At 36.0% G+C, this 22,475-nt stretch overlaps 3 protein-coding genes across 3 annotated transcripts in view; 2 read left to right on the top strand and 1 right to left on the bottom strand.

Moving 5' to 3' along the window:
* Nucleotides 1-22,475, top strand: part of LOC111506207 (angiotensin-converting enzyme) — an 84,432-nt gene that overhangs the window by 16,176 nt on the left and 45,781 nt on the right. The window lies entirely within an intron of this gene.
* CenG1A (Centaurin gamma 1A) overlaps nt 1-22,475 on the bottom strand; it is a 146,359-nt gene that overhangs the window by 111,269 nt on the left and 12,615 nt on the right. The gene's annotated exons all lie outside the window — the stretch shown is intronic.
* LOC111506208 (uncharacterized) lies at nt 13,230-20,610 on the top strand. The gene is made up of 3 exons (XM_023161220.2): nt 13,230-13,920; nt 17,296-18,159; nt 19,825-20,610. Exons 1-3 carry the CDS (start codon nt 13,565-13,567, stop codon nt 20,054-20,056), a joined length of 1,452 nt encoding a protein of 483 aa, XP_023016988.2. The 5' UTR covers nt 13,230-13,564; the 3' UTR covers nt 20,057-20,610.

Below are 22,475 nucleotides of genomic sequence, written 5' to 3'. Positions count from 1 at the left end.
ATATATATATATATATATATATATATATATATATATATTTCAATATTAAATTCTACAAAAAGGATTTGAAGCTTTACTGTCATCTTCTGACACTCCTCAAACTGAACTGGTCATCTTGTTGTCTGTCTCTTTATACGGTAACAGGTACTTTAGGTAAATTTGCCTGTATTTGTTCTGCATCAGGTACTCTTCTTCGTGTTAGATCTTCTCTAGGAATGTGTATGGTTTTGTTTAATATATTGAATGTGAGATCTTGTTGTGTTTTGATTTGTACTTGTTCCTCGATAAGCGATTTATAACTGTTGAATTTATGGATGTTCAAGTTTTCCCAAATGTCCATGCGGTTTCCCTTGTTGATTTGTTTTATTAGTTTTATGTTCTCTGGTGGGGGGAAATTATGTTTGTTTTGTATGGCGTGTGTTGCAAGGTTTGATTTATATACTGTTGGATTTATGTATGCCTTTTTGTGCTCATTGTACCTTTGGATCAGTTTTTTCTTGGTTTGGCCGATATAGAATTTGTTGCAGTCCGAGCATTGTATACTGTATATCCCGTTTTGGTCTTTGTCTTCTTCTTTTTCATAGTTGTTTATTTTTTGTGTTATCTTCGTGTTCGGCTTGTATGTGATGTTGATGTTCAGTGGTTTGAAGATGTTTGTTAGTTTTTTAGTTTGGTGTCCTACGTACGTAAATGCTGTCCATCGTTGTGTTGTTTTGTCTGTTAGGGTGGCTTGATCCTTGTTCTGTATTTTTTTGTTTGATTCTGTTTTCTAGTTTATCTATTGTCTTTTGGGTGTATCCGTTTTCGTTCGCTATTTGGTATATGATTTTCCGTTCTTTGTTTCGGGCTTCATTGCTGAGTGGTATCCTTAACATTCTATATATGAATGCGTTATAGGCAGCCATGTTGTGTGATGGTGGATGGTTTGAACTTGCGGGTATGGTAGAGCTTGTTTGTGTAGGTTTCCTGTATATTGCCATTTGAAATTGTGTTTTGTTGCGGTTATATCCTATGGTTAAGGTAGTTAAGTTTTGAGTTGTGTTCTCCCGAAAGCGCTCGCAGATAATTAATAGAAGATATAAAGCTTCAAATCCTTTTTGTAGAATTTAATATTGAAATACTCAAAATAAAGGAAAATTAGTTGCATCATTCAAAATATATATATATATATATATATATATATATATATATATATATATATATATATATATATATATATATATCAGAAAATATCATTCCTAGCAAAGATTGTGTTGAATTTAAGGATTGATACCATAAGTAATTCCTCATTTACTAATATTTCCGGATTAGTATTTTGCTTCATTTTTTTTTATTGAATATTACAATCACAATCAAATTTTCAAAGGACTAAGAATTTTTCCTATCTTCACCGCAGAAAAAATAATTCGAAACACGTTCTTCTGGATCAACATTTGAGTATAACGTTTTGGTTTTTTCTATGATTCTTCCTCAAGCAAGTATGACTCCATCCATGGAGAAATTTTCAAAAATGTCACTTTTAATGACAGGTTTGGGATTTATAAAATAAGGTGGATTAAATAAATAAAAAAAGAGTGCCAATAAAAATTTATGAAATTTTCAAAATTAAAATACCCTTACAAAGTTCAGTTAAAAAAAATATGATTTTTGTCATAGTCCAGATAGGATTGTATCGTATATACCTTGTAAAACCCGGAAAATAGTCCTTACCAAGTTGAATAGTGAAATTCAGTTCATGATTTGGATATACAATTTCCAATCAAACTTTTAGGAATAATGAACCAAAAGTCAGACAAAATATACTTTCATGAATAAAATTTTACATACGTTCAGCTTTCTATAACTGTGAATCAAACAATAACAAACCCTATAAAAAATGGTAAAATTCAAACTGGATTAAGGTACTTCAAAAAACACTTTATCAGTATATGCTTTGACTGAGGATTAATTTTCAACCACTTGGTGTCGGTCACAATCCCACCAATGTACTTGAAGTCCTCAAACCTGAATCCCACCGTTCCCGTAATGCTGATCGGCTGGGAAGACGTAAAAATCAACGCCTGGGGCACCACCAGAGCCTGATCTTCTTCATCGCACATCGACAATGCTATCTTGAGTTTGTTCTTCAAGGATTTAAGTGACAACAGAACAAAATAGGGCGGAAGCCAAACGTAATATTCCTCGCAGGCATTTGTCAAAGAAATCGGGAACGTAGCCGCGAGTGAAAATTTGCTGGGTTCGTGCAAGCTAAAGTGTTGAGCGATGCCTTGAGGGGTCTCCCTATAGAAGCATTCATCTATTGGACAGCCTCGCTCTAGTTGAAAGATACAATCTGATTCGTGCCTTAACAAGGCATCGTTGGAAACCTTGCATCCCCATATACAATACTGCGAGTAGGTAATATAGTCGATTATGAACTCCGGAATGTGTTTATTGTCGCATATCTGTTTGTAATACTGGTAACAAAAGAAGCAAACAGCGTTGTATACGCCGCCATTCCTTATGAAAAATCCTTTGCCTCTTGCGTTGTGCATGTAAAAGTGGGAATACGTCTCAGCGCAATTCACGCAATTGATAGAGATGTCTTCATTGCCGGTCATGGGAGTCCGGAAAGCAGTAAAGTTCCAGTTTACCTTCACCTCCGGGAACCTCTTGGCACTTCTAACACTCTGCTGAAGCTTCCTGGGCCAAAGCATCCCTCTTCCTGAATACATTGGACTTGGAGCCATGAACCTCATCATAAGTGCGTTGCCTTCAATTGCCGTTCCCCTGGACTCATAAACCTGGTTTTCTACCAGCAAGAAGTCACCACCGGGAAACCTCAGCAAAAAGTTTATCGTGAATTTTTCAGTAGGTTCCTTGCTGGTTTTCTGGAATCTGAACATTCTGGTAGTGTCGGAGACGATGGTGCAATCCAAATCATTCAAACTTTGGTAAACATCATCGGTGGTGATTACAACAGCGTTTTGCTTAATATCAGTGAAATTCTGGAGAGTCCTCAGCTGAGAAACTGACAAGGATATGCCTGTTCTGTAATACTCGACATATACAAAAAACAAATGATTCCATTGCTGGTACAGATATATCGATGTTATTCCATGAATTTCTCCGACCATAGCAGTTAAAACTGGTCTGTCTAGCATCAACCTGCAGTGATTCTCCCTGAAATGCTGGATCATCAAGTAGGTCGGAATTTCGGAACACATTTTACAGTACGGACATTTGTGGCCGTACGTTTTGCACTCCGCTTCGTGGTCTTGGACTTGATAGGTCTGAAGAACTGAGATACATCCGTCCAAACGATTAACACATGGGAACAAACTTTGTGATGCCACAATTCCATACAATGAGACGATTCCACCGTCTCTATCTCGTACACAGCGACCACATTTCATTTTTCCGTTGGGATACACTTTCACGGGTAACATTGAAAAAAACTTATGGCACGAGTGACATGTCAGCTCCTCCAGAGCTTCATCTGTAATCAGGAATTCCGCCATAGTTTCTTGGATATATTCAAAACTTGTTGATAAACCATCTACAGCTCGAGACAGCCCCAGACAAGATGGGTATTTCAGGCTTACTGGTTTTATTTCTATAAGTTTTTTTAAGTTTAAGAAGAATGAAAAAGTTGTTGAAAAAGTTGTTAGTCCAGTCAATGATGTACAAAATATTGTAATGAAATTTAAAAGTTATTGAATGAGTAATGATCAAATATTTCACGATAATTGAACAGTTGTATTTGTAATGGGACCTTCGACAGAGAGTTTTCTATTGCCGTGCCTTCATAGTGTTTAGCGGCGTCAAAAATACGTGAAACAGGAAGCACTTCGATTTTCATGACGTTCAAAATAGAAAACTTTTAAAAAGGAGACACAATATTTGTAATGTTTAAACAATATGTATATTTACAAAAAAACATTTTTGTACGTTTTTTAACTCTTCATATGAAGGGTTTTCCAATAGGTACTTGATAACTTTGAATTTAATTTGTGAACGCACTATTTCACTGATCATCTAAATGTTATAGTCTATCCATTCCCAATTGGAACGGCAATAAAAATAAGAGTACAGTCATAAACATTTCTTGCCTTGGCCCCTAGTCGCCCAGATAGTTAGTAAACGTGCTATCAAATGTAGTTGAGAAATGAAGGCTCGGCTAGCTGGACTGGCTGAATACTAATTTTTTGTCCGTTTCACAATATTTCTTTATCAGTGCCGTGTGTTCGTAGGGTTAGGTGAGGTAGTGAGTGGTTTTGCAAATCGATTTTTGAAAACTTTTTCTAGACATCAATTACCCTAACACCAAACTGATACTTTTGCAGTCGACGCGCATTTCGCTAACAAGGTTAGCATCTTCAGGAGAAGCAAATTGATACTGAATCTGAAGACAAGGGTTAGCTGTTTATATACCTATTTTTTTTGGTCCGATGTGGACTTTTTTGAATGATGAATATCCTAATCCAACATTGAACGCGAAATAGTGGCAGTAACGGCCGAAATGTGTGACCAAGTCGTTTAGCATTCATGAATTTGAAACTTATATATGGTAATCGACATTACTTAAGCAGAAATGTGAAAACGATACTTTGTGATTCATTGGTGCTTTCGAGGTTCAACTACTGCTCATCGGTTTATGGGCCATGTTTAGACCACGAAGATAAACGACAAATACAAATTATGCAGAACTCATGTCTAAGATTAATATTCGGTATCAGGAAAGGACATCACATATCTCATAAACTGAATGAACTTAAGTGGCTGAACATGCAGAACAGGCATAAGCTTCACTCAGCCTGTATATACCATAAAGTAATTACGAATGAAACTGGCCTTTTTCTACTGCGTAAAATCTCATTCCGAGAAGATGTCCACAACATTAACATTAGGTACAAAGGAACTGTTACTCCACCCTCTCATCGAACTGACATATTTAGACGGACTTTTTCGTATCAAGTTTCACTTATCTACAGTTCCATTCCAGCTAATATAAAGAGTCTAAATATCGAATTATTTAAAAAAATTCAAGAATCTCTTATTGTTTGCACAAACTCATATGTAATTCGAAATAACACATTGAGTGGATCAAATAAAACTAATGCTAATGACTTATGTTAATGTTGTATGTTTTTTTTTCTTCTGAGTTTTTTTTCTGAGTAACTTGTATTCTAAGTAACTTGTATATATGAAATGTCCGGTGGACTGGCCAGAAAAAGCTATTACGTAATTACTCTTCTACCGCTTGAGATTAATAACAGATATATCATGCACTGTAGTACATGATACCATCTGATCTCCGGCAATTTCCCAAATGTATATCTACCCTGTTACTAATTGTATTATATGTGTGGGAAATAAAGAACTATTATTATTACTATTATTATTATTATTATTATTTTTCCTTTCGTTATTAAAGGCGTATATAGTATCACTTCCAGTACATACAAGACTCAAGAGAACTTTTTCAATAGTAGGATATTTTATTAATATAGTTTTTATTGAAAGAACATTATTTTTGAATGGTTTAAAAAACATTTCCTCATCATCAGGTGCTAAATCCATCACTATCAGCCACGAATACATCAATGTCCTCTACTCCAATTCCATCATGATTATATCCATCAATTTCAACGTTGGTGACATATCTATTACGTAAATATCTAATGTACTGTGGTCATACCTACTAATTAATTTGAAAATAATTTTTCTTGCAAAAAGCCTCGCAAATCTGAAATTTTCATATAAATATCATACATATTGTTTAAGCACTATCAATAATTTTATCTCTGCTTTGAAAAGGTTCTTATTCACAATAATATGTATAATTAAAACGAAACTGTTTCTGAGGACTTCCAAACAAACCTATTTTCTGAAATTAATTTTTAACTGAAATCGAAAATGTTTTATGAAATGGTTCTTTCTTATGCAGATTACGTGAAAAATGTTCTTCCTTATGAATAAGTAGAGTTGTCCTGAAAATTTTGAGAAGAAAATTGGATTAGATAATTTAGGAAACACTTGCTACTTGAATAGCATTTTACAAGTGTTGTTCATGACGAAAAATTTAAAGAACGAGGTTTTAATGATGAACGAAAACGAGAATGTTTCCTACTTATTCACCAAACTCAAACATCTGTTCATGCAGCTGCAGTTTCGTAAGAATGTATCATCTTTCCCTCCAAGTCTTTGAAGTCCGCTAGTTACTCGTTAGGAAAACAAGAGGATTGTTCTGAATTCTTAGGGTTCTTGTTGAATACTCTGCGTGGGCAAAACAATAGCAGAATCAATACTCCTGACCGCTTTGCATTGAATTATTCCATACAGTCTATCTCGTCTTTGACGAACACAAAGTGTTCTGGCGATGTTTTGAATTTATTGGAGTCTCTAGAGACACCCTATATTTTGTTTTATGAGAGAGAGCACATTGACAGATCAAGATCTTCAGATGATGTGGTGCTGCAGGTTTTTCCGGGTTTTCCTGCAGCTGAAAAAGCAAATGCGCCACTGGAATCAAGTCGCCCCGGAGCGCCAATTAATTTTTATTGATGTTTATAATTTCACAAACTTTATTTCCGGAAAATAAATTATTGTTCCTTCTTTCCCATCTTGAAAAACTTGTATCCAATCTCGACGATAACCTACAGAAAGTGGGACATCGACGACTCAATAAATAACTATAAACCGAGACGGGCGTTCTAACCGAACAATAAATTTATCCTCCTGGAGGTAATTCAAAAAATGACCACCTGATGATCAGACAGTCAGATAATCATCCATTTCGACACCTTTTCGAAATTTCGGATAAGCCAAACAGACACGGTCGCTACCGATTACGTTTTCATCACTCGATGATATCAACTTTTGTGTCGATCCTATCTATGCAAATTAAATGGAATAGCAGGAAATTATCGACTGCTGCCTCGTTCTACGGAAGCAATTAATCGTTAGTAGGCATCCTGCATGAAAGAGTGAACAATTCATAGAATAGGTGAGTGTAAGAGCACACTGAAAGCTAGTTTCATAGTTTGGAATTATACAGGACGTAATCCTAATACCAAAGACGGAATTTTCGGGGTTATCTTCATTATCAGAACCTGAAAGATGAGGTTATATATATGACGCCAGCATGAGAAATAATGTTTTTCTTGATACATTATAAAATATGGAGGCATACTTGTTTGTATTTCAAAGTTAAAAATTTTTAAAATGTCAAGTATTGATGCGGCTGAAGAAACTGCTAATTTGTGTCCCTACACTCCTCCTTAAAAATGTTTCGATACCCAGCCGCAAAGTATTAAAAACATCGGTCGTTCCTTAGTGCGACTCTGTACAAGCAGCCTTGTCTGGGAGATCACGTGTACTATGCACGATGATGCTTTGGAGCACTCCGATGCTTAAATGGACAGAGTATATATGATAATGGGATACCGATAATGTAACTTTTACAACCAAGTTCAGAAAATATTCTTCATGAAAAAGACCCTTGCTCGATTTTTTATGGTTTCACAAATAATTATTAAGCTAATGCATGTATAAAAGAATACATAATAACCTTTTCTATAGGGACTACTCATTGAGATCAGCAAAATTTATTTCGTGGAAATTATGAATATTTTCAGTATTTCAAAGACCCACAGCCTGTCTACACTGAAATTGTGAGAGTAACGAAACAAAAAAAAAAACATTTTTTATGGTTCTAGCCTCATGAAGAGTACTAGTATCTCCTGTACACCTTAGGCGCCTCCCTCATATTAGTATAATAATATTTCAATGCGAAATTCAATCAAGTTCATTATCCGAACTAGTATATCGATGTCTGTTGAAAATGGTTTGAATTTTTACAAGTTTTTTGGTGCAAAATTGATATTTACTCTGTATGTATGTCCATAATAACCATCAGTATGAATAAATGACAAGAAATAATTGACTGAATTAATTAATGCTAAACAATTAGGTAATACAAACCTGTAAGTTTACGATCACTTTAATCATAGTATTACTTCAAAGGGTAGTATGTATGTATTAAACATAAATAAAAACCAAATTACAAAAACTTTCAGAAACCTGAATAATCAATCACTGAATCCTTAAAATTCCACATGTTTTTCTTCCATCGCTAAACAGTTTATTGTTCATGTACAAAATTCTTTATTGACATTTTCTAAAATAGATTTCGGTACAACACTGCCTAATAACATGTTCTAATCCATTGATATTTTGAAATGGTCTGTCAGCATAAACTTTTTTCCTTGAAAAATTTTTTTTTTCCAAATGAAAGTTTGCACTTATCAGAACAGTAGGTACATATCAACGTTTATCGTATATGAATTAGGAATAATTTCATATTTCTCATTGAAAATTCGTCTATGGATTGCTAAAATCACAATTTTTGACACTTTAAGAAATTTACTACCTAATTAGAGTGGTAAAAATTCAAACCATCTTCAACACGATATACTAGTTCGAATAATAAATTGTAGTAAATTTCGCATTGAAATAGTATGTTTGGGAAAGAAGAAATAGTATTATTGTAATATGAGGAACGCGCCTAAGGTGTATATGAGATACTAGTACTCTTTGTGAGGCTGGAACCATAAAAAAATAATTTTTTTGTTTTGTTACGTAGGTGTTTGTTTTCTCCCATGTACATCGTTCGGAAATTTAGAATTTTGACAATTCAAATCCAAGTTTCACGCAATGCACCATCCTAGATGGTGCAACCTTTATGAAACTCACTGTATATAATGTATGTGTGTGTATGTGTAAATGAAAAAAAATTACATAATTAACTGAATACAATGACGTAAATTCAATGCAAACCAATGAAACCTTGTAAAGAACAAGATTTACTACCTACTCCCAACAGCCCCACTAATTCGTACATCAACTGGTCCATGAGTTATGAGAAGAAACAGAGGGGTGTTATCGTCCCATATCCAGATCCCACCCTTTGGCATTATTCCCGCAACCTCGCCCGAATATTTCACACTCGACTAGCATAATTGCACAATTGTACCGACCTTTTCTTCCCATTCTTCTTTTCTTCCATCGATATCCTCGATGGGAAGAAACACGACATTTATTGCTGGGCCAATCGTTATAACTCACTTCCGAATGGAGCGAATGATGGGTTGTTATTTGTTTCGAGGCGAAATGGGTTTCGAATACGAAGGGGGTTGAATGGGAGTTGAGAATCATTATGGGAATTTGGTAGAGTAATTGTTTTGTAGCGAATAGTATCTGGGTATTGATCATCTTATGAAAACACATACAGATATTATATTTGGATCGTCTGGCGTCTATTGAAAGCACTTTCCTAACACCAGAAAAAAATTAAGGTATCTCGATGATCGTTTCGCTAACCAAGTATTCGTCCTCAGGAGATCATCATAATGATCTCCTGAGGACGCTAAGTTGGTTAGAGAAACGCGCGTCGAGAGAACGTAATTTTGTTCTGGTGTTGGGAAATTGTTTTCAATAGTGAATATATTTGTTATAAGAGTAATAGTCCATTGTAAAAGAAACAATGAATAAGTTACCACGTATAAGTGGAAGAACTTGTAACAGGTGATTTTTCACTGTTGATACTACGAACAAAAGTGACCAGAATTGTAGTGGTTTCAATTGAATACCTCAAAATTCATTTAAATAATAATTTGCATCTACTGGGTAGAATAAACAAGCCTTCTGATTGGTCAGCAACAATCAGATTCAACTGCAATCGGCTGACGGAATTCATGTTACAGTGTCGGAGTGGTCAGTTACGTTTCAACGTCTGTAGTGTGTACATATACGGTATTTAAAGTTTAAAATTTTTAAAATAAAATATTAAAATATCAAGTACTGATACGGCTGAAAAAACTGCTAACACCTTAAAAAAAATTCTATACCCAGCCGCATAGTATTAAAAAAGTCGGTCGTTTCTTAGTACGACTCTGTACAAGCAGCCTTGTCTGGGAGATCATGTGTACTATGCACGATAATGTTTTGGATCACTCCGGTGCTTACATGGACAGAGTATATTATAATGGGATACCGATAATGTAAATTTTACACCACGGTTCCAAGTTCAGTAAATATTCTTAATGAAAAAGTTTCTTGCTAGATTTTTCATTGTTTTATACATACATAATACTTAACCTTTTCTATTAGTAGTACTCATTGAGATCAGCAAAAATTATTTCATGGAAATTATGAATATTTTCAGTATTTCAAAGTCCCACAGCCTATCTACACTGAAGTTGAGAGAGTAGAACAGAAAGTAAAAAGTCCCAAGTTGGAAAATATTCGAGTTGGGATTCTGGTCAATTGCTCGAACTTTTGTAAAATAATTCCTGTATAAATAATTAAGATCTATACAGTGTGTAAAAGCCAAATGGAATAAATTCATTATTTCGGTTACGGTACATACTTTAACAAAATTCCGAAATTTAAATTATAATTTGACATACTTCAACGGAAAAATGCCACCCCTACCTTCAAACCCCTGCGAATGACAGGTACAACCCCCAATTTTTTAAATGGAAAGTATAGGTTTGTGATATATCGTTTGAAAGGTCTGTTCATTCTCTATTCAAAATTGTTATCGCTTTCAAGTTTATTGCAACAATTAAGATTCTGTATGTTACAACATTAGTTGTCAGTATTTTAATTCAAGTTTTGAAAGTTCGTTAACTTCAAGTCTGACAAATGGTTAGATTAACGGAAATGCATAAAATAACAGTTTTACAAATGATTGGTTGCGGAGATAAAACCCCAACACAATAGGAAGTAGCTCGCCTATTTTATGAGGAAGTTCCTGATTTACCGTCCATATCTCAAGAACCAACAAACAAAATAGAGAAACAGTTTCGCGAGCTTGGTCATGTGGGGCAGATAAAAACCCATATACATCGAGAAGACAGGCATCCATTACATTCAATGTTAGCAATATTATAACGATTGTAAACATATTGAAAGGAAATAAAATGCATACCTATAAAGTGATACCTACTCAGGAGCTCATGGAAGACTGAATTATTGCAAATACGACAAAACTATAACAGAGTAATGTTCATATCTTCTGGTGGTTAACAGAAAGGATCTTGAAGTTTTTTCTATATTTCCAGTTTTCAGTCTTTCCTTTCTTGACAAATTTTTCCAGACTGTAAATTGATATAACTGATCCACATTAATATCGTTATAGAATTAATTGGAAGGTATGATATTTCTTGTACTGAAAAAATATTCGATATTTTTTTCATTGATACACACAAAATGTGTTTCACAAAACTTTTCACATCTTCAGTAGTTTTGTAGTTATTCGCCAGTTGCAGACCTGTAGTAAACTCGCAGTTGGATGACCTCTTTACGGATGACGATAACGAAATACTATTATGAATTTCCATAATAATGATTTATAGTGTGAGAAAAATCTATATGCTTTTGCAGAAATCCGTCAATACCAATTTTCTCTTAATAACTGGGTCGGTATTATTGACGATAACTCAACTAGCCCCTTCTTTTCATCTGGTTCTCAGTCATTCCAGTAACTCCAGATTTATTAAAATAATTGATTTTTTGTTTGAAAACATCTCACTAATTTGGAAAAAAAGGTGCACCAGCCCAATTAACTTTTAACAGTTCGGGAATACCCTTATTTAATTTACCCGGTTGCGGATTTCACAGTTATGGCCACCTGGGTCACCAGGCCTAAACACTTTTATTTCTTTGGGATCACATAAATTCCCTAATAGGAACTAGCGTGGCGTAGAGGATCTCAGAAATGGAAAAATTATTGAATGATAAATCATAAGAAATACTTTCAGGATTGAAAGGGTTATATTTTTAGGAGTGATTCATTTTTGGGAAAGAAAGTTTTTGGCTTTCTACTACTCCATCTTGATACAAAAAAAGAGATGTGGGAATCTTCCAAAGATAGGAAGGAAGTAATCAATTTGAAAATAGTAATTCTATACATGGATGTGTAGATCATGCAAAGAAGTAATTTTCAGAAAGTTTTCCTGAAACAGTTACTTTCATATAAACATTGAATTGAATAAAATCATATATCATTCAAGTGGAAATCTACTTTAAATGAATGGTAACAAATTGCACTTACATGGAACAGTGTCATCCTCACTGGTATACATCGATGTTAAGGCACTTGCCTTCAGTACCAAATTGGATAACATTATAGAAAATACACACAATTCATTCATGAATTACGATTTTTAATGTATCAAGAAGGAGTAGTAGAAAGCCAAAAACTTTCTTTCCCAAAAACTTTCAGGATATTCGGCAGAATATGCGATTTGATAACAAAATTAGCAAAGGCCTGTATTTTCGCTAGAGGTAGCCATTTTCAAGAATGGTTAATTTTTCTATTTACTGCAACCCTCATTAGTAATGTAACTTCAAACTATAATATGTTAAGACAACGATAAAAATAAAATAAATACAACAATAAAAATTAATTGGCGCTCCGGGGCGACTTCATTGATTCCAGTGGCGCATTTGCTTTTTCGGCTGCAGGAAAACCCGGAAAAACCTGCAGCACCACATCATCTGAAGATCTTGTTCCAACAATGTTCTCTCTCTCATAAAACAATATGTAGGGTGTCTCCAGAGGCTCCAATAAATTCAATGCATCGCCAGAACACTTCGTGACACGACTATCGTCAAACTTAAACCAGTCCGTTTCTTCTCATTAATTATTGAAAATTTTCATTATTTTTCAATCATTGGTTTTGCAACGGGTGTGAAGTTATCCACATCCACAGAGTACACCGAGACGAAAATATTAAAATATTGAACTATTATTTTTTCATTTCACTGACTTTGTGAAAAAAAGAGCCGTTCTATCTTTTGAGCCGTCTGAAGGGGTTAAAATGGGGTAGGAATATTTATAAAATGCGTAACATGAAAAATCGACTTTGTACACCTATCAAACTGAGATATGTCATTCCTGATGACCGAACCGGCAAGAAAAACATCACGCCATAGTTTTCCAGACTGCCTGAGGGTGTTCATTATAAATAATGCTCAACATCGTCATCATGCTTCCTTACCAAAAACAAGTTATATCCTATGGAAAGTTTACTCATTTTTTATGGCAGTTTCATTGGAAATGATTGCAGACTTAGTGATAAAATATACGAAGCGATAATAAAATAAAAAAAGTGAAAAACATTGAACACTCTTTAATATCATAACCGAGGTCTTTTAGAATAGGTATGGATTTATAGAAGTTTTTTCTTAGAACCATTCACAGATTCACCTCTTCAAAATATACAGGTTATTTCGAAACAGTTTGTACAAAAACTTGGAAATAACGATAAAAATGAATAACTACTTTGGTTTCTTCATTATTGTCATTTTCCTTATAATAGGTGAGAATAAGTAAGAAATTAGAAAGAAATTACGCACAAACAATGGGAAATTCCTCTAGTGTGGCATACATCCGAACCTCACAGCGCCAGTGGTAATTTTTGGAATTCCCGCGTAAAATCAAGGTCACGATTTCGCGATTACAGCTGATGACCTACGGAGCGCACTGAAAACAGTCGTTTACGGCCATCCAAAGATGGCCAATGCAAGCCTCTTAGTTCTGTGTCTCGTCTGTCTAGTCCAAGTGAGTGGTCGTAGAGTCGTCGACGCGTTTTGCGGTTCTGAATTGTTTTTCAACGTGGAACTGCAAGACATCGAACTATCCTTCTGCACCGTGGAAGATTGTTTTGTGAATTCGCATGGCTGCTACAGACGCAATTCTTATCACATCGAAATCGGAAACACGGAGCTGATTCCTATACACTCATTCGTGAATGCGACTAAACTGCGACAAATAAAAGCTGTACACAAGAATATACGGATTTTAGCGAGCGGTTCTTTCGTTAATTTGCCAGCCTTGGAGAGTATCGACCTGTCCTTCAATCTCATCAGGTAAAAAGATCGTTGTACGAGGAATTTGTGGAAAATTGACCCACATACTTGCGGGGAGCGATGTTTTACCAACAAACTTCTCGCATATGTACATTGCACTTCATAACAAATCATCAGCATTTGTTATGAAATTGGTAGATGCTCCTTGAAATTTGAACAACTTATTGCGGGATTTACACAAATCACTGCATCACGTGTTTCACTTATACAGTGGGACTTTTAGGTGTGTCAGTAATAAATATGCCGGAGTAACAGTACGGTTAACATATCTTCACACAAGTCATCAATGTGTGCATCTGAAAAAGTCGACGAAGTAATGAAAATGAAAGAAATTGTGGAGAACTTCAGACAGACAGAGCCCATTTGAGGTTGAAGGAGGCGAGGACCATTTTGTGGATTTTTCCAAATTTTCTCGTCTCCAATTAGGTTAGGTCTAAAGTGAGTGGGGGTCTATTCGACCATCCACCGCAACCCACAAAGGTTTATTGTGGCTCACACCTATTCACACTCGGCCAAATAAACCCAGCTTCTTAACGAAGCCGAACTCTAAGAACCTTATTCGGTCCCCAGTGGGGCAGGCACAAAGTATATGCTCTGCTGTTTCATCATTTTTCAAACAGAGGCGACACACAATAGCTTCCGACAGTAAGAAGGTCTGTTAAACATCGTAATTCATCCCTACTGTAGTCCCACAACTGTTTGGTATCAAACTTCGAAGGGTTAATAAACGCCTTGGAGTGAGCCAAATCTGGAATATTCTGCCAGAAGTCCATAAATCTTCTTGCCATCCAGGTGTTCAATGTTTGTTTGGCAAAGCCTAAAGCGATGCCAATGACAGGTTCCCTTTGCAAGGGAACCTGCAAGAACTACCAACGCTGCTTGACTGTCCGAGATAATTTTCATTGACTTGCATGTGAGGTTGGATTTATCCAATCTCTCCGCACACAATTCAATAGCATAAATTTCCGCTTGAAATACAGTCGCATAAGTTCCTAGACAGGTAGATATCTCTGTCCTGGGTCTGCGACTAAAAACACCTGCACCAGAACCGTGAGGTGTTTTTGAACCATTTGTTAACCAACAACTATCTGCTCCTAATGTTTCCTTCTCCCGGAGGATCCAGTCCTCTCTACTAGAGAATATAACTTTATGAGGCAGTTCGTAGTTGACAGATGGAGGCATAAAATCAGAGGTCATTTCCAGAATGCTGTGACTTCCAGTGTCAACAGTCTGTTACACTCTGCATTAAATTGATTTGTGCATTTGGTAATGTGTACAAGTCTGTATGCAGTCCATCTAGCCTCTCTTTCCAGGAAAATGTGGAAAGGAGGTAGATCTAGGATCTCCATGGTCGCTGACGATGTAGTACTGATGGCACCACTGATAGCCAGACAAGCCCGTCTCTGTAAGCCAGAGAGCTTCGCTTGGGCCGTTTTCTGTAAAGCCTTCGGCCACCAGAGAATAGTTACTATTCTGTGGCAAGAAGGAAATCAAGAGGCGGACCAGAGGTTTAAAACACGTTCAATGCCTGAATTATTATTTATGTCCACAGAAAATTCAAATCTCCCGCCACGATGTTCTGAGATGCAGAAGCGTGCGCTCTGATTAGCTGGCGAGCTGCGTGACAGTTTGAGGTCGCTACGTGACAATTTGGTACACTCTGCTTGGTTCACCGCTGGGTGACAGGACACCACGTGACAATTTGGTGCAATCTGAGGCAACCTGAGGCACTCTGACGTCACAGTCTGCCTGAATTAGGGCAGGCAAACCATAAGTGATCATTGGTTTGACAATCATCAAATAAATCCAGTGGATTTGTTTGGGACCTAAATCCCAAGTTTTACCACAAAGCCTTCGGCATGTCCATAAAGACAGTCGTTCTTTGTGTAAAACTTTGTCCAAGTGAGCGTTCCAGGTGAGTCTTATATCAAGTACAATGCCAAGATATTTCACCTCCGTTCCAAGTGGAATGACCTCATCATTGAGGGAAAGTCCACTTACTCAAGCTTGTCATTTAAGGACAATTAAGTTAAACAATGCATTCGTGTTCCAGCCTAGCCCCACTTATGAAACCTATGGCGGGTCGAAACAATGTTGTATGGTGTTGAATTCCGAATGCCATGTTTTTGGGCTCTGATTTCAACAAGTTGCTAAGGTTTGGGCAACTCTTTAGTGTGAAATAGTTTTCCAAGTTTCTGAAACACTATCAATTACATATTTGCGCCAAGACATATCAGTATCCATTCTGACACCCAATGAATGAACCAACACCACACGTGGAATTGTTCAATCTGACCTTTCAGAAAGGTTTTGCCACTATCATCAAAAGTTTTAATTTCCTCTAGGTCTTGCTGGCAAAAAATTGTATGAGCAGTTAATGTTCAGGCATCAAATAAACCAATAAACTGGATTTCTGATATTTTTAAATATGCCGTTGAAGTAAAATAGAGTGAAGTGTGTTAGAGCCTTCGTAGACGATCAACTCTAGGGAACACCAGCGTTGATTGTTAATGGGCCACTGGAAGAACCATCGATAATCTGGTAAGGAAACCCCTTTAAGAAACCTGGATAGCTAAAGGCCAAAAGGATGTAGAAAACTATAAAATCCAAATTCAATAAGCAAACCTCCATGCCAGGTACGGTTGAAAGTTTTGGACATTGCAAGGGCGGCATCCTAATTTTCCGTACTCCTACTCGCGAAAAACGATTACTTTATTTAGAAAAGTGAAATATCTTGACGATTTTATCAATAAAACACTGACAAAAGTCACTTGTAGAACAATCTCTCCAACGTCTTAGCGGAAGCCCCGATATATCACAAAATGTTTGAAAAAACAGAGGGCTTGGAACGAAAAAGGATTTACAGGTCAAATTAAATGGTTATGAAATATATAACTACCTGTCAAAAACCATCAGTGCCAGTTAAGTTCCAGAAATTGCAACTTGCCACAGCTCCTCTACTGAATACACTGAATCTTCTACCGTTACGTATGTGTGGTGAAAAAATAGCAATAATTGCCTTAAGGATTTACCATGCCAGACAATTTGTGTGGACCACTGTCAGTAGATGACATTTCTAGAGAACGTAAAATGGCCTCCTCCTTTGATAAATTATGGTTGCCAAATTGCATAGAAAATGTATGCATAAATGCCTTGATTGGGAGGGTTCATAAGCACATATTGATGGATCGCTATAGTAACGTTCGAAAATGATCTTGGAGGTCTTTCTGTTAAGCAGATCTGTAGTGCTAAACTTTTCTTGGTTTAATTCTTCATTAACTATTTATTTGTAATGTAATTGTAATTATAATTTAAGCACACCTTTAGCACTGGTGAATTTTCAAACCACAATTCTTTCACTTTAAATCTCTCTAGGTACGTCCACAATGGTGTGTTCATCAACGTTGCTGCTAAGAAACTGGACCTGAGTTGGAACAGAATCCGTTTCGTCGAAGAAAACGCATTCGATGGACTAAGAAATCTCGAAATATTGAACCTGAGTCACAACGAAATTCCTGTTTTTTTCGGACTCCCCAGAATATCTGCTCTGCGAGAACTCATCCTGTCTTACAATTTCATCGAAAAGCTGGCGGTCAGCTCAAAAACCTACCCGAATCTCACTTTATTGGATTTGAGTTTCAACAGTCTAGAGTTGTTTGCCATAACATCGGAAATACCCATGAAAAAAATAGATCTAACTAGAAATTTGTTGGACGACATCAGCGTTTTCAAAGTAGCCGAAGTCGAGGAACTACGATTGTCGCTAAACGAATTCACCTTTACGATTTCGCGAGACATTGAACAGATATACCAGAAGGTACGAAAAATATCACTGTATCCGAACCCGTGGAGTTGCGAAGTCCTATCCGATATATGGAAACGCTTATTTCAACATAATATCACCCTTTCGAATCCTGAAGATGACTACAGGCTGGCGAAACAGCACGAAACATTCCCCATCTGTCTCGAAGTTACATCGGAAACGCGGTACAATGATGAGCCTAGAGAAATGATTAAAAACTTCAGAGAACGCGGCGTCAAATTCCTGAAGGATAAACACTCTCCTTGCAACGAGAGCATTATGTGTTCAAACACCGAAATCTGCAGGAACAGGCAGTGTTTCAACCCTTGTAAAGAAGACGTTTGCGACTTCACGAGTTTATGCAGGGCTGAGAAACATAGTTTCAGTTGCGACTGTCCGAGGAATCAAAAGAGGGATCCCAAGGATTTGTATTCCAGGTAATTTTTCAACATTTACTTCCAGTTCAGCCAATAGAATTTGAAATTTACTTTTGGGCTACAATCACAGATTCATTTTAGGCTGATATCAATCAGAAATTTAGTACGCGAAGTTTCACAAGGATCGATATTGAGGCCTGTACTGTTTCTAGCCAGTAAAGTCCGTATTATGTAGGATTTATTAATATTATGGAATATTTTCCTTAATCAACTGAGAACATAATCAACGTCAGGTAGACAAGCAACACAAACTTGTGGATCTGGAAGAAGATCTCTTGTGACGCGTTTCAGGGAGACGCTCTTCCAGGGCAGCAGGATAATAACTGCACCCACCTACCAGGAGACGCTATTCTGATCTTCTTAGATAATCTGCAGTTATTCAGCCCGGAATGTGGAACTTTGGAATCGTACAAGTGGACTATCCTGTGGAGTATCTTCTACGGCGGCTTTAATAACATACTGAAGAGATTCAAATGAATTGGTCGATATTAAGGTTATCGGATGTTTAAGATGCAAGATCCAAACACCGGAAGTGACATACTCTTCTTCACGCGAGTTTCACCAATCTGGTTGACTCCTTCAGGAGATGGAGTTTGAGAAAAGTTCTTGTTTTGAATGCATTATACGCCAGAGGTTCCAGTTTCATCTTTTCTTTCCTACCTTAATGACCGCAGTAACCTTCCCATGTGAGGGAATATTTACGTCAGCTATACCTGACGTTACTTTAGATTCAGATATGCATGACTTTTTCGCCTGTGATTTGTGTGAATCATGGTTTAATGCAGATTCTGCTTCTGCTGCTTGTTGAGGAAGCCGCTTCCGGATGCACCTTCTAGCCTTCTAGGTTTCTTTGCCTGATCCAAGAGTTAGAGAACTGCAAAGTTTTTGCTTTTGATCCGACATTACAGGAAGGGCAGTTGTGATCCATTAGTCGACCGTTTAGTTCTCTGTAGACTCAAGGTCAGATTCTTCAGGAAATTGGTGGTCCCTAAAGGTTTTCACGAGAAGCTAGGGAAAAGAAGTTCCTTACGGCAGAGCCCCGCCTCACCGTGACAAGGCTTTCTACGACAAGATAGCGCCCGGTATCTCGTAGGTTCCGTTAGTGACACTGAGTACTCTCAGACTCGCACATCTTTTCGGCATGGATGAGGCGTTAGAATACTCCTTCAGGTGTGACACCTTACCTGGCAGAGGCATTCTAAGACGTTACAGGGCGAGTCATTATTAACGGAAGGGTTTGTCGTTTTTTTTTGGAAACTGCAGTCAAATATAGGACGGTTATTTTTTTCTCTTGAATTACCTGTTGAATATCAATAAGCTGGAGAGCCGGGAACAAAAATGATATGGCAAGATACAAGCAATTGCATGGTTCAAAAGATCCTTCGTTTATTTTACACCAAATCAATGGTCGGCTAAGATGTTAAGGCATTCCAAATATTTCAGAATGTATTAATAAACATTTCACACTAAACAATTTGAAGGTTAAGCTAGCTAGCAGAACCCACGATTTATCTGTTAAATGTATAGGAAAAAATTCGACATAGAGTACAAAAATAATTGATAATTACCCACAACTATGGTCCATAAGTAAATTTTCAATTCGAAAGTGGTTCAGTGGTCCACCTTTCCAGAACAATTACTCCTGACGCTTGTCATTCTTTCCAGGTGCTACACTGTGGAGTGTTTCCAAGACTTTGATTGTCCTGATTACTCAAGATGTGACACGAAATCTCACCTGTGTGAACTTTCCAAAGAGCATAATTCGAAGTTTCATATAGACGCAGTGGGCAACGCAGTGACGAAACACAATATCCAGTACATTTCACTTTCACCACCTGTTGCGAGGCAACATCCTTGGTACTACGACAAAGAGGATCCCGCTCTAATAGATTTTTGAAGGGACGATGGAAATTTATGATTTATTTTAAAATTTGTGAAGTCCGTTTGGTTAAGGATGTCTTACATAAAAATACGTTATTGTCCAGTCATTTTAGGTCGATTTGGGTCTGTATTTCGGAAAGTTGACATACCCAGCTGTAAATTTGTGTAAACTTTGTATTTTGGCATCATAAAAGTATTCTCAAAATTCACTTATGATTCGATTTCAATTAGGCATCATTTGCCATAATTTTGTTTTCAGATATATTGAAAATCATTATATGCATTAATAATTAGAACTTCCGAGGAACAGTTTCGAAAACAAAGCATTTATTTATTCATTGAAATTTTGAACGAGAATAAAAAATTACTCATGTAGTTTTAATCAATTAGAAATTGAGACAAACGAGATATTAAAAAAAATGCTTTATATTTATAACATCTCTGATTGTGCATCAAAAGACCGGACTGAAAAAAATCATGATCTCTTAAACAAAATAAAATTATGGATTTTTGTAATTTAAGTAAAAAAAAATATTTTTTTATATCTTTAAATAAATAATGAAAAATTGATTCTGTATTTTTGAATTCCTTTTTACACGCTTTAAATTAGCTACAACTGTATGTATGTTTGTCAGTTTGCTTGTAACTCTCAAGCTCGGGATCTGTATTTGACAAAATATCGACATTATTGCTTGATCTATTCGCGGGCAGATGGCGCCGTACGTAACCTCCTTGATATATCGACATTATTGGTTGATCTCTTCGCGGGCAGATGGCGCTGTATGTAGCCGAAAATATCAAGGGTCATTTTTCTAAACAATATATAGAATTTATATATAGATAAGATAAATATAGTTTAAAAAGACTAAAAAACACCCTTTTATAGCATACGAAACTAAAAAATGAAAAATAAATATAGTTTATAAAACTAAAAAACACTCTTTTAGAGAACATCGAATAACGAACGAAAAATAGTAGTATAATTGTGAAAAAAGCGTGGGCGCTTTGTGACATATTTTTTGTATATCAAGCGCCTCTCACTTTTTTCACAATAATACTAGTATTTTTTGTTCGTTATGGTTTTAAACTTATTTTAAAGAAATATTTTAAACTTTTTAGTTCGATGTTCTTTAAAAGCGTGTTTTTTAGTTTTTAAAACTATATTTATTTTATCATATAATTTATTTAACTTCCAATTATTCATTTTTGTGTCATCATAGATATTGAATAAAAAATAAAATAAAAAATCAACTTCAATTAAACTATTTACCTTAAAAGTTCTGAAGATTTAAACTCTGATATATTTTGGATACCTCAATTTCGAAAAATGAAACCAGAAGCAAGTGTCAAGTGATGTTATTGAATCATTCACTTGATATATACTACTCTGTTATAAAATAAGGTGAATTTTCATTTTTCTCAAGAAACCATTTATTCATTAATCAATTTCTATTTTGACCTCTTCAAAGTGGTCCCTCTCATATATAATACACTTGTATCAGTGTTTTATCCAATTTTGGAAGCAGTTCTGATATGCACTTTTTGGTATGTTCTTGAGCTCTCTCAGTTCGGTTTTTGTCTTCTCAATCGTCGCAAAATGCCGTGATTCCATGGGTGTTTTCAATCTTGGGAACGAAAAAAGTCGCAGAGAGGCAATCTGGTGAAAACAATGGCTGAGTGTTGCCAAACAGCTTAAACTGTGAATATATGTTCAAGACAAGTGTTCGAACATAAAAAAAATGTACGTACCTCACGAAATTTTAACATTCAGCTTATTTTTTCAACACACCACGTATTTTACTGTGAATGGACGTTTTTGACTCGGGATGAAACAGTCGTTATAGTAATGAATTGAGAATCATTTTGATATACTTAGACTTTTTAGAGATATATTTTCTTATGGATCAACAATGTGCTGAGATTTTGTAGGTTTTTCATTTCTGCTTATACTTAATGCTTTGAAACATTTCTTTTACTTGATATAACATGAAAGCTAACATAAAAAACATTAAACATAATCATGAACTGAATGGAACGCCTAGAACCTCTAGCGTAGAATCAATCCAAAACAATATCAGCAGCATATATCCTATTTCGTAGACCAGAAAAGTCTAGTGTCGCCGAACGGCCATACAATAAATGAAAACTTTCTGAAATTGTTATAATTGGTACATAACACTAAACTTTCAGAATCATTTGGAAGTCTGATCATAGCGAATAGCAGTGACAAAGGTCCATTTCCAAACGGCCAATTAGTTAGTTACCTTTATATGGATTACTTTATTTTTAGTTTCAAAAATTATACAATAGTCTACATCATATCCTGAAGACTCCAACTTGGTTGGTGAAAAGCGCATCGAGAAGAGTGTTTCAGTGCCGGTATTTGGGAGCAGTGCTTGTTTTGGTTAGCCTAATCATAACTAAACATTTTTCAC

The sequence above is a fragment of the Leptinotarsa decemlineata genome, unplaced genomic scaffold (assembly GCF_025532065.1).
Source record: "Leptinotarsa decemlineata unplaced genomic scaffold, Ldec_3_MD MMD2_tig00026330_RagTag_RagTag, whole genome shotgun sequence".
Lineage (NCBI taxonomy): Eukaryota > Metazoa > Arthropoda > Insecta > Coleoptera > Chrysomelidae > Leptinotarsa > Leptinotarsa decemlineata.
Note: the sequence above shows the minus strand (reverse complement) of the source record. Positions and strands in the feature narration are given on the sequence as shown.